The 12,717-nt window shown below is 49.7% G+C and overlaps 1 protein-coding gene across 7 annotated transcripts in view; it reads right to left on the bottom strand.

Annotated features, from left to right (window-relative positions):
• Positions 1-12,717, bottom strand: part of CELF6 (CUGBP Elav-like family member 6) — a 106,808-nt gene that overhangs the window by 15,117 nt on the left and 78,974 nt on the right. For 2 of the 7 annotated variants that reach the window (XM_031956350.1, XM_031956349.1), the window contains exons 3-11: positions 10,692-10,740; positions 7,525-7,653; positions 7,096-7,175; positions 6,692-6,835; positions 6,272-6,413; positions 5,115-5,264; positions 4,474-4,554; positions 3,988-4,131; positions 1,669-1,821 (exon numbers count right to left, since the gene is read on the bottom strand). In XM_031956350.1, the coding sequence (XP_031812210.1) occupies positions 1,694-1,821; positions 3,988-4,131; positions 4,474-4,554; positions 5,115-5,264; positions 6,272-6,413; positions 6,692-6,835; positions 7,096-7,175; positions 7,525-7,653; positions 10,692-10,740 (1,047 nt within the window). In that variant the 3' untranslated portion in view covers positions 1,669-1,693. The remainder of the gene's footprint in view (positions 1-1,668; positions 1,822-3,987; positions 4,132-4,473; positions 4,555-5,114; positions 5,265-6,271; positions 6,414-6,691; positions 6,836-7,095; positions 7,176-7,524; positions 7,654-10,691; positions 10,741-12,717) is intronic. The other 5 variants (XM_031956351.1, XM_031956352.1, XM_031956353.1 and 2 more) reach the window with 5 other exon arrangements.

The raw sequence follows: 12,717 nt of genomic DNA on the forward strand, positions 1-12,717 counted from the left end.
ATGAGAAACAAGTGTGGAGAGAGATAGTGGGAAAGCTTGGCTGGGACAGACCCAGGACTTTGGGCCACTCTGGTTCTGGTGGATTTCTGGTGCTTGGAGAGTGACCTATACAGCTGGAGATACAGGTACTGTTCCAGGGTCCCTTAGGGAAAACCACATTTTAGCTTACTGCCGTTGAAAGGGCTCCAAGTGGAATCAACATCAGAACACTTCAAGAACCACAATATACTATTAAATCATCCTTATCACACAGGACATCGAATGCAGGCATACATTGTCACATTACAACACAAGAAAGAATGGTAAGTTTGGAAAGAAGACAAGAAGAAGGGGGAAGAGTGGGAAGAAGTAGGAGAGGAGGGAAGGAAAGAGAAAAGATGAAAAAAGAAGAGAAAGAGAAAGATGAGGAGGAAGGATAAGAGAAGAAAATATAAGAGAATATATGGAGAAGAGGAAGAAATGGAGGAAGAAGAGGGGGGAAGAAAAGAAGGAAGGTTGGAACTGAAGAGGAGGAAGAGGGGGAGGAAAAAGAAGAGGAAGCAAAGTTCAAAGTCACAACTAATCAAGACAGATCAACCAACACTCCAATAACTCTCCACCATGGGCACTAAGTACGGCACTCCACAATCCCCCAAGAGAAAGACCCCTAAGAGGTGGGGGTGGGGTAGAGAACTGAGAGCACAAGATTGAGGACTTAAAGGCACATCATGCAACGACCTCACAACTGGCCACATGACGTCATCAGTGGACAGATGACACCATGCTTAAGTGACTTACAGTTTCAGGTTATTTGGGGAGGGATAGGGTATTTTGGGGTCTCCCATAACAGCTAGAAAGCCACTGAGGGACCATCTGGTCTGGTGGGTGGTGAATGGGTTGGAAAAACAAAACATAAAGAGAAGAAGAGTTGGTTTGATGGCCTTTTCTCATTCTAAAGAATGTTCACTCTATCTTAAAAATTTTTTTTTTAAACCAGATATTCCCACCCACTGTAGCTCTTAAAATTGGCCTTTCCATCTCTGGACCTAACTCATCCAACCTCCCAATACAGAAGGGACTAGACTGATGGATATTATTAGAACATTTGTATCCATTTAACACAAATTCAGAGCTCTTTTCTAGCGGGAGAGGTGGCTTGGACCTTCCCGACAAGTGCTGAGATGTTATTTCTTATCATTCCCTGCCTGGGATTCAACTGACTAGAGCCTCCATCATAGGATTCCCTTTCCTACAAATCTCCAGGCCCTACTTAAATATCGGGCTGTGTCAAAATGTACGGCTGGTGTGGCTGGAACCAATACTGGCTTCTGAGGAGGACTGGGCACTCTGCTGACTTAGGGTGATGGTGACTCTAGTCCAAGGTTGTTTGGGGATCTAGGAGGTAGTTTGGTACTTCAGGAACTCAAAGAGACAGGGCTTCTAGGAAAATGGTCTCATCCCCCTGAGGACTATTCCCCCCTTCCTGGTTTTGTCAAAAACCGGTAAGGTCCCATTCAGCCCACGTTAGCCTAAACTGACAAGATCTGATCATGATTTCAGACTTGGGGACTCTAGTTCAGAAATGGGGGTGAGCCAGATGACAAGGCAGCACCAGCCAGGACACTATCTGACCTGCAGTGAGGGTGGCTTTAGACACCTGCCTCCTGCCCCTGACCTTGCCCATCTCACCTGTCTGTAGTCAGTCACGGCTGGGTCAGTAGGGCCGGTTGGCATCCTTTGGCCGCTTCAGCTGAACCTTGAGCCGCTTCATGCCAATCTGAAAGCCATTCATGGCCTGGATGGCCGTCTGCGCACTGGCTGGATTGTCGAAGCTAACGAACCCTGAGGAGTGGGGAGGCAGATGATAGTCATTTCCACCTCTTTAACTCTCTATGTCTTCACCCCACAAGAAAGCCCCTGTCATTTTCCCATAAGTCCCTAAGCCTCAAAGCTACTCTTTTCCCTTCCACAAAACTTCATAGTTCATAATCTCATATCCCTTTCTTCCAGCCTTACAATCTCATAGGTGGTTTTTTTAATTTCTTTTTTCCAATTATATTCAAAAACAATTTTTAGCAATTTTGTTTAGTTTCCAATTAACTTTTTTATTTTTTATTATTATTAAAGCTTTTTATTTTAAAAACCTATGCATAGATTATTTTCAACATTCACCCCGGCAAAATTCTATGTTCCAAATTTTTCTCCTTCTTTCCCCACGTGGCAGTAATCCAATATATGTTAAACATGTGTAATTCTTCTATACATATTTTCACAATTATCATGCTTAGCATTTATTTTTTAAACCTGATAAATGTTTCTAAACCATCCTTCTTTTCTCCAATAATACTTCAGTATGGGTCCCTAATGCCCAAATTTTATGAAAGAATAGTTCTTGAGTGGAAGGAGGGAAAAAGACAGAGACAGAGAAAGACAGAGACAGAGAGAGAGAGAGAGAAAGAGAGAGAGAGAGAGAGAGAGAGCTCATGTAGAGCCAGGTTTACTTTATCCTGCAGGTCTTGGTTCAGTAATGCCTTTCCCTGGACTGGTTCATTGATTGGGATGGAAGATTGGGATTGTCAGGGGGCAGGTGTCTAAAGCCACCCTCACTGCAGGTCAATAGTGCCTTGGCTGGTGCTGCTTTGTCAGTTGGCTCACCCCCATTTCTTATACCAAATAAGACTTCAAAGGAGAATTTGGTGACTGGAGTCTATTTTTCCTCAGTGTTCCATCCTGCACTGATCTATCTAGTTCCTCCTTGAATGCTCTTTCCTCTTCTTATCTTTTTTCCCATTCCTGATTTTTCTCCAGGAAGACCACCATAGTCTCAGTTCTTCTAACCCTTAGACTTAGCTATTATCAGAGTACAATTATACCCACAGAACTTCTACTTTCCAAATGGTTTCAGGAGTACTTGCAGGTTTTTGCGAGCCAGGGTTGCCCATATTTAGGTTAATACATAAAAAGACTTGGAGAGTATTCATCATCCTTGCTTTGTTATCAGATTTCCTCTTAGAAGAACTTGCTTTATCTAAGTTCCAGGCTCCTAAACCATGGTCTGTCCCAGTCATAGGTATTTTGAAATCCTGTACTATTGTCTTCACTTACAGGGTGCTTGTTTGCTTAGGACCTCTGATCACTGAGAGCTTGTAGTGTGCCAGTCCTGGTTCTAGGTCTCTCTTAGGTGAATTGAATGCACCTTTACCTAATTTGAGCTCTTATTTATGATGTAGTTCTAAAGAACCTCAACACTGGCCAGCAATTCAGAATTCATCTTATCACAGGCATACCTGAATAGGATTTCTCCCTAAAACATCCCTGATAAGGGAGTGTCCAATTTTCACTGGAAAACTGTCATGTTTGGAAGCAGTCTCTTCCATTTTAGGACAGCTCAAATTTCAAGAAGTTCCTCAGATTACAAATTTTAAAAATTCATTTAAAAGTTTATGGCCTTCAGTTCTAATGATCTTATGATGGAGAGAGCCATCTACATCCACTCAGTGGGAATTGAATGTGGATCACAATATAACATCCTCACTCTTTTTGTTGTTGTTCGCTTGGATTTTGTTTTCTTACTCATTTACTTTCTTTTTTGGATCTGATTTCTCTTGGGGAGCAAGAGAATTATATAAATATGTTTACGCACATTGAATTTAACATATATTTTAACATGTTTAACATATATTGAATTGCTTGCCATCTAGGGGAAGAGATGGGGGTAGGAGGGGAAAATTTGAAACACAAGGCTATGCAAGGGTCAATATGTCAATTAAATATGTTTTGAAAATAAAAGCTTTATTAAAAAAAAAAAAAGAAAGGTTATGGGCTCAGGAGGAGGGGTCACACATTGTCTTGGGACGGGGGTGTCGTGGTCAAGGGACTTGGCCTTTGCATCAGAGGTAACGGGGTGTGAGGGCACTGGACACTGGTGTCAGGGCTCCTGAGGTCGGAGCTGGGGATCCCCGAGGTCGCAGGCTCAGAGGATCAAAGATCAAGGAATAGGAAACTCACCAAAGCATTTGCTCTGGTTCGTGGCACGGTCTACAAAGACTTTGGCAGAGATGACAGTGCCGAAAGGCAGGAACATCTGCATGAGCTCGGCGTCCCCGAACTCTTGGGGCAGGTGATAGATGAAGAGGTTACAGCCTTCAGGACCTGGTGACAGAGGGAAGGGCGCATCAGTGGGGAAACCTCCCTTGGGGACCCTCCAGAACAAGGGAGGTAAGAATTTGTTTGGGGACCTGGGAGAGGGTTGGGTGCTTCGGGAACTCAAAGGGACCGGGCTTCTAAGAGCATGGTCCCATCCCCTCCTGCTGGTTTGTCAGACCCCATCCAGCCACATTAGCCTACACTGACAGGATGCGATCCTCGCTTCAGACTTGGGGACAAGGCGTCGCCTCCCCTGTCCCCACACGGGCGGGAGGAGGACGAGGGGGGCTGGACGCCCGCCTCGGGCTGGGTCAGGGAGTCCCCTGGCTCTGGCCCGTCCTTGCTTACCTTCTCTCTGCTGCTGAGGCAGGATCGGGGGCTGGGGGGGGAAGGCTGTGTTCACAGGGGCATAGGCGGCTGGGTACGCTGCTGGAGACAGAGGAAAGGAGGTTGGGGGCTGGGAGCTCCTTCCCCGGGACTCCCCGCTCTTTTGCTTAGGACTTCTCAGCACAGACGGGTCATTTCGGGTTTCTATCTAGAAATTCTGCCTGTGCAGGGCCGTCTCTCGCACGAAGCTGAGCGCTCCCGGGGGGTGAGGGCTCCGCATTTAGGGCAGAACCGGGGGCGCCGCGGAGGGGGGCTGTCCGGCCGGCGGAGACCCCAGCGGCTCCTCTGGCCTCCCCTCGCTATCCCCCCCCAGCCCCGCCTGGAGGAAGGAGAGAAGACCGCGAGGAGTCCGGAGCAAGGCCTGCTGGGGGGGGGGGGGGGGGGGGAGTGTCTGCCACACCGGGCTCTGAGCTGGCGGGAGACAGAGACAGACGGGGGCACCCAGGGGCACGGGCCGAGAGAAACGCCGAGCGCGAGGGAGGAAGCGCCTTCCCCCGAGCGGCGGGCAGCGGGCGGCAGCGCTCCCCCGCGGAGGCTCCTCCCCGGTCCTGGCCTGGGGCCTCGGGCCGGGCGCGGCGCCGAGGGCGGGGGAGGGAGCCCACCTGGGTAGGGGTGGAGACCGCTGGTGTAGAGGGTGTCCGAGGTTGGCTGCCCATTGGTCTGGGGGGTGAGGGGACTGAATCCATTCACCCCCATGGGAGCGGCCATGCTGGGGACAGTGCCGGTGCCGAGGCCTGGCGGCGTGCTCGTACCTAGGGGCCACAGGGAAGCCGAGTCAGGCCTTTGCCCCCGACGGGGCGGGCAGCGGCTCCGGGAAAAGAGCAGGGCTAGCCCCGCCTCCAGGGGGTGGAGCCTATCAGGGAGGAGGTTCCCTGGGGGCGGAGCCCCGGATGAGAGGATGGGAGGGAAGGAAGGGGGCGTGAGGTGACGCAAGAGCCTCGAAGCCTAGCCTTTCTGCCTGGTCTTGGAGAGGGGCCTGGTCTCTGACAGGGACCCGGCCTCTGAGAGCGGCCCGGCCTCTGAGAGCGGCTGGTCTCGGAGAGGGCCCGGTCTCTGACAGGGACCTGGCCTCTGAGAGCGGCCCGGCCTCTGAGAGCAGCTGGTCTCGGAGAGGGCCCGGTCTCTGACAGGGGCCCAGCCTCTGACAGGGGCCCGGCCTCTGGGAGGGCCCAGCCTATGAGAGCGGCCCAGTCTCGGAGAGGGGCCGGTCTCTGACAGGGGCCGGCCTCTGGGAGGGCCCGGCCTCTGAGAGTGGCTGGTCTCGGAGAGGGGCCCGGTCTCTGACAGGGGCCCGGCCTCTGAGAGCAGCCCGGCCTCTGACAGGGGCCCGGCCTCAGAGAGGGGCCAGTCTCTGAGAGCAGCCCAGTCTCTGAGAGCGGCTGGTCTCGGAGAGGGGCCCGGTCTCTGACAGGGGCCCGGCCTCTGGGAGGGCTCGGCCTCTGAGAGTGGCTGGTCTCTGGGAGGGGGCTGGTCTCTGAGAGGGGCCCGGACTCTGAGAGGGGCCTGGTCTCTGAGAGGGGCCCGGACTCTGAGAGGGGCCTGGTCTCTGGGAGGGGGCTGGTCTCTGAGAGCGGCTGGTCTCTGACAGGGGCCCGGCCTCGGAGAGGGCCCGGCCTCTGAGAGCGGCCCAGTCTCGGAGAGGGGCCTGGCTGATGGAGGGCAGCGCCCAGGGGCGCTGACTAAGTCACCATCCTTTCCCGGCCCCGCCCCAGGCGTCCCTCTGCCCCGGCCGGGGGCGCAGGGCAGCGGGGACCCGTACCTGATGAGGGCGTCACGGGGGTGGCGATGAGCCCGCTGACGTTGAAGGCGGCCATCTGCTGCATCTGGGCGGCGGCGATGGCCGCCATGGGGTTGAGGCACGTTCCTTGGGCTGCCATCAGAGCTGCCTGCTGCTGCATTATCTTGAAGATGCAAAGACGCCGTTGCAGGGAGGAGAGGGCCGAGAAGGGCAGGAGAGGGAGAAGAGAGGGGGGAGAGAAAGGGTGGGTCACGCGGATTCGGCCGAAAGCGGAAGGGTGCCCGAGGGGCCGCACGAATCCCCCAGAGCCTCGGGTTCCCGCGGGAGTTCTCGCAGGCAAAGGCGCTACTCGGTGAGAGCGAGGAGCAAAGGCTCCCGTCGGTGCCTGGGGGAAAGGAGGGATCCGGTCGGGGGCTGCGGGGTAGGAGGGGGCTCTCCTACCGCTTGCGTGTACACTCCGCAGGCTCCGAACTGCACAGTCATTGGGTGAAAGATGCCCAGCTGCCCGGCCATCTGGTGCATCCTCCTGAGTGTCCTCTCCTTGTCCGTGTCCGCAAACTTCACCACGAGGCTGGAGGAGGCTCCCTGAGAAGGGGAGGATGGAGGCAGCCATTGTAGGACCCCTGCTCTCCTCTATTCCCCAAATTTGTAACTATATCTATTTTCTGGGAGAAACTGAGGCAGAGTGACTTAAGAGTGGATCCATAATTCGGGAGGCAGGTTTACCAAGGAAGACCATGGGAAAGTTGAATGGGGGCAAAAAATGGATCCCGTGTGTGTGTGTGGTGGGGGTCGTCTCTGGACAATCGCCTTCCTCCCTTGGTCCCCCCAGGACTAATCCTCACCGGCATAGTCTGGCTGCCATGCAGGCTGTTGATGGCAGCCTGGGCTTCTGCGTGGCTCCCGAATTTCACAAAAGCACAGCCTAGAGCAAGATAAAAGTTGAAGTTCAGTTAAATTGTGGGACACAGATAGTGGTTGGGGGTTAGAGCCTCATCATCAAACCACCTGATGATGATTTTCAGGATGAAAATTGGGATGTTGTTGGGTCAGGGTCAGGATTATAGGGTCAGCTTAGAGCACAGGATCCAGACCCAATCTATTGGGTCAGTCTGGGGCCAAGGGGCTGTGTGATGGTACAGTCAGATAGAGGTCATGAGGTTCAGGAGAGGATTAGGTTGGGATGGGGGACCATGGGAGTAGGATGGGGTTTCAGGGTTAGGATGAGGTTATAGGGTCAAGGTTGGGATCAGCACAGAGTAATGGGCCCACACCTTTGCTAGTTCCATCAGGGCCCCGGAGGATGGTACACTCCTCAATCTGGCCAAAAGGCTCAAACAGCCGCCGGACATCCTCCTCGCTCTGCTGCTTCCCCAGCATCCCCACGAAGAGCTTCCTGTCTTCTGAAGGCAAGCCCCATGTGGTGACCCTAGGGCTGAGTCCCACCTACCTAGCCCTTCTCATGAATCCTAGCCTTGGCTACAAAGTCCAAATTCCCCACTTCTCTTACTCTTCCAGGGACCCTGGGGCCAATGAAGGTCCCCTTCTAGCCTGCAGCCCAGCTTCTTCCCATGCAGCCCACAAAGCAGGGCCTGAATGATGGAACCCTTTGTCCAACACCGAGCCCTGGTCCCAGTCGCTGACCTACCATTCCCCTCGCTGAACGCCCTTCACTGAATGCCCCTCTCCCTGTCTTCCTAGTTTCTATCAGTAACACAGAGATTGCATTTCCCTCATTAAGCCTCTTCCACCCAGCTCCTAAACTCTTCTTGAAGTTCTCAGTTGAACCCTGCCCCTAACTCTTAAGCATCCATTTCCATCACTAAGACCCTAACACCAAGTTCCCTGTCCCTAACACTGATCCTATTTTACACCAGCCTAGTATGAGAGCAGAGTCACTGCCTTATTAAAATTATGCATCCTTCTTCGGGCCTGGCAGGATGCCCAGCATGTGTTTGCTAAATTAAATCCCAGAGACCTTTTTCCTTGGCTCTGAGTCTCCATCCATCGTTCCTATGCCTGGGATGGAAGTAACTTCCTCTGCTAGTGTGTTGAGGGCTTTGAATCCACCCATATAATGACCTTGAAGTTGCCCAATCCCTAGGGTGACCCCTACCTTTCCCTAAGTGCCCTTGGTCACTCCCCTAGCACAAGGCAGTTTCCAGACAAGGTGGAGTGTGGAGGGGATAAAGGGAGGAAGGCCCATGAGAAACCTTCATTTGTAAAGGAAGAAGGCCATCAAGGGGAGAAAGCGCAATGTAAGACGGTAAGGCAAGATGGACAACATCAGCTCTTGCAGGACGACGTAGGGCTAGAACCTGAAGCTCTTCGATCTAAATGAGGTTATGAGTCGACTCATTTGAGATTCCCTTTGAATCTCTTACCAGACTGTTTGTATGTTTTGATGGCCCTTTCTCCTCCGGTTTGGCTGCCCTGACAGCGATCTATCTACCAGTTATTGTTCACAACAAAACGAAATGTTTCAAGGGGCTGAAGATTCTAAGGTTAAGAGGAAATGCTGGTGGCTGATAGTGGTTTTCCAGCCTGTGGAAATAGAAGGCAGGCAGACTAGGTTCTGGGGTCCAAGAGAGAAAAGTACCCCGGCCCATCAGAGTGGAGCAGACCCTTGATGCAGCCTGTAAAGGCCAGGGCTTTTTTTTTTGTAGGGCTTGAGAAGGTCACCACTTATAACAGATGCAGGACAGAGATAGTTTCTCCCTAGGCTCCATATTTTTTCGACCAGCAGACTATTGGGAGTCATTTTTGAGGTGGGCAGAGCTCTAGGCATGGGTTTTCTCATGATTGGAGGATTTCCCTCTGATCATGCTCCCTCTTTGGTCTTACCTAAACCCTCATCCTCTGACCCTCTACTTTGTTCCTCAAGGTCCCACCCAGACTGGAGAAAGTGTAGCATCTAACAGGGGCTCATGTGGTTTTCTTAGTGGTCAGTGCTAAAGTTCAAGGTCCTCAGGGTGGGCTGAGTCTACCCCTACTTTAGTGTAGGGTGAGGAGGGACAGAATGAGTTGATGGGGGAGGGAACAAAGACCACATTGTTCATCAAAGCAGTGTTGACCAACAATACATGTTGACTCAGATCAGATAGGTTAAGAGTAAAATATGTAGATAACCATCCTCTATCTCAGTGAAGGCATATTTCTTCAAGGCTCATGTCTCCTTCCAAACACCTGTTTTTCACATCTAAAGGAATTCTATTTTTTTTTAAGGGGTGATTTAATTTATAAAGGGAACTTCCAATGAGGAAATTCCTTCCAAAGTAGACTATCAAGAGATCTATATCTTATTGTCTTACAGCAAGAATTCTTCATTTGGGGTCCATGGACTCCTGACAGATTCCAGAGATGGGAAACAGATCAGATCTTTATTTTTGTTTTTACTAACCTTTAACTGAAATTTAGAATTTCTTTTAATTATTTAAAAACATTATTCTGATAAAGTTTCACCAGATTGTCCAAGAAGTTCATGGGACAAAAAAAAATTTAAGAATCCCTGTCTTAAAGAGTTTCCCAAGACATCGAGAAATTAATTAAAATAACCTTGTTGAAGGTCATAGCATTGGGATATGTTAGAGACAGGACAAGAATCATGTCTTCTTATCTCTAAGGCTGTTCCCTACTATTCCACACTGCTTTTTTTAAGGGGAGTAGCAATTGGGTTAAGAGACTTGTCCAAGGTCACACAGCTAATAAGTATCTGAGGGAGGTGCTTTTGACTCCAGAGCCATTACTCTATCCACTGTACCACCTTGCTGGTCTCTACTATTCCACCCCACCTTTCAATATCCATCATTGGATCTAGATTTAGAGCCTGAATGAGACCCAGAGAATGTATATTCTCTTCCTGCTTTTCTTCCCTTGCTCCCCAAGTTGCAAATGAAGGACTTGAAAATAATATTATCAGGTAACCCTGGGAAGGCAATCTAAACCAAAATTAGTGAAATGTTATACAGTCCCAGGTTGAGTTTTAGAATTATGAGAAGGTGTAAGTTCCTGCCATTCTGAGCAGCACCTAGAGAGCCTGACCTTGCTCTGGGAAGAGCATCCTTCCTTCTTCTGTCTCTCTTCCCAGAGTCTGCATAAAATTGGTGTAGAGGACAGACCCCTGGGAAGCTGAGATGGCTGACACAGTCAGGTCCACACAGGATCAGGGGCCTCCCTCATGGGAAAGTTGAGGTTCGGGCTTCCCCAAAAGACGCTCTTATGCTTTTCTGAGGTGTCTGTCTCTTCCCCCCCCCCCCCCCCCCCCCCCATTCCTGACCTCAGGGACATCCTAGTGGAAGCCAACAAGTCCCAGACCTCTATTTCTACCTTTACTGGGCACACAGATCCTGGACTGGGTGTCAGAGGGAAGGTTCTTCTTTCCCCTATTTCCCACCCCTCACCCCCCCCCAATCCCAGGGTATGGGAAAGGGCAACGCGCTACCTCCTCGGCCTTCACTGTCAGCAGGCTTCACCTGGATAGGGCGGTTCATCTGAAAAACAAAAGATGAACACATCCAGTTAGGAAAAGAGCCCTATTTCCCAAGAACCCTTAGCAGAGCCCAGCCCCTCAGCCACTGACCCATGAGGAATCCAGTGCTCCTTCCTGATCCTTCAGCATCCCTGGACCCTTCTGGCCTGGACCCTTCAGGCTGGCTGAAACCTGGGCCTGAATAATCCCAGTGGATTCCTGTTGTCTTTAAGATAAAGCTTTGATTCCCTTGGCATTTAAAAAACTTTTAATCATCTGGCTACAGCCTACATTTCCAGGCTTATAATACAGTATGTCTTTCATACACCCTATAGGTCAGCTAAACTAGTCTACTTGTTGTTCTTCATATACATTCCATCCCATCTAATATTCTCCTTATCTCAACTTCAGAATGGGGGTGGTAGGGACAAACTCTGACCCTCTCCAACTTCCTACCCTATATACTTTAGGACTTAGTGACCCAAAAGCTTCTTCCTTAGATTGAATGTCCTGTCCCACCCCAAAAAGGCCCCCTGAGGGGTTGCTTTAAAGATTTCCCACCAAGGCTGCTGAAGCTGGAGCAGGGTTATGAGTTGAATGGAGTTGACTGATACCAGATAGTCTCTGCTGAATGTCCAATAAAGGGAATATGTAGCAAAGGCCGGAGTTGAAAATCAGCATAGAGGTTTCCCAAAGGAAGGGACGTGAGATTTAGTTCCTCACCCATATCCTGGATAAAACATTGATTAGGGATATGATGGCTATACATTTTCTTTGGTCCAACTCCAGGATCTTGTAGGAAGTCTGGTAATCTGGATTTATATAGAGAATCTATAGAATGCTTTCTTCATCACCCTGCAAGGTAGGCAATGCAGATACTGCTGTCCTCATTTTATGGATGTGAAAACTGAGGCTTCAAAATGTTCTACCATGTTACTTCCCTTCTCTAGAAGTTACAGTGGCTTCTATTTCTTTAGGGACATTTTTTTGCATTCAAAACCTGCATAATCTGGCTTCATGGCATCTGGCTGACAAGGTAACCTTTTCAGACTTCCTATGTAGTATTCCCCCTTTTACTTATTTATTTTTTTGGTTGAGGCAATTGGGATTAAATGACTTGTCCAGGGTCATACAACTAGCAAATTTCTGAGGCTTTATTTGAACTCAGATCTTCCTGACTCCACTGTTAGCTCCCTCACACAATGTTCCTCTTTTTGAAATACCACAGCCTGTATCTCAGCTACATTAGTCTACTTGTAGTTCTTTACAACATCCCCTTTCCCATTTTCATTTCTGCATAGGCTGCCCACATGCCTAGAATATTCTTCCTTTTTACATCTGTTTCTTGAAATCTGTACCTTTCTTCAAGGCTCTTCTCATGGTTCACCTCCTACTGGAGGCATTTCTTAATTTCTCCCCTTCCTTTGAACCCCCTTCTTCATTTTTAGATTTTTTGACCCATTTGAAATTACTTCACATGTATTCTGTATTTCCTTATCTGACTTAACTTGTGTATATGAGGTTTCCCTCGTATAACTTCTTGAGAGCAAGGACTGTGTTTTCCCATTACCTGGCACAAAGCAGGCACTTAATGCTCAATGAATGACTGAATGATTGAATAAAATGACTCTCCTAAGACTGAAGGTGAGAGCCAGGGCTTGAATCCAGGTTCTGATCAATGTGTCTACTTCCTCAGTACTTTGATCCAGGGAAGATGGTGCCTTGAACCATAAACATGAAGATGTTGGCCACTGGTAAGATACTCTCCCCATCATAAATTAATAAATTGGCTTTCTGGCTTACAAATCTGTTTACTGTGAATTTGTCTAGCACAAATCAATTCTGTAGCATCTCGTGGCTTTTGGGCGAACTAATGAAATTGAGTTTCTGAACTGTGACAATTTCATTGTGATCATTCCTTTAATCCACAGACAGGCGGCAGGAGCTGTCTGCTCGTGAGATAGATTTAATATGTTTGCATGTAGTACAAGGAGTTCTT

This window comes from Sarcophilus harrisii, chromosome 2 (genome assembly GCF_902635505.1).
Source record: "Sarcophilus harrisii chromosome 2, mSarHar1.11, whole genome shotgun sequence".
Taxonomy (NCBI): domain Eukaryota; kingdom Metazoa; phylum Chordata; class Mammalia; order Dasyuromorphia; family Dasyuridae; genus Sarcophilus; species Sarcophilus harrisii.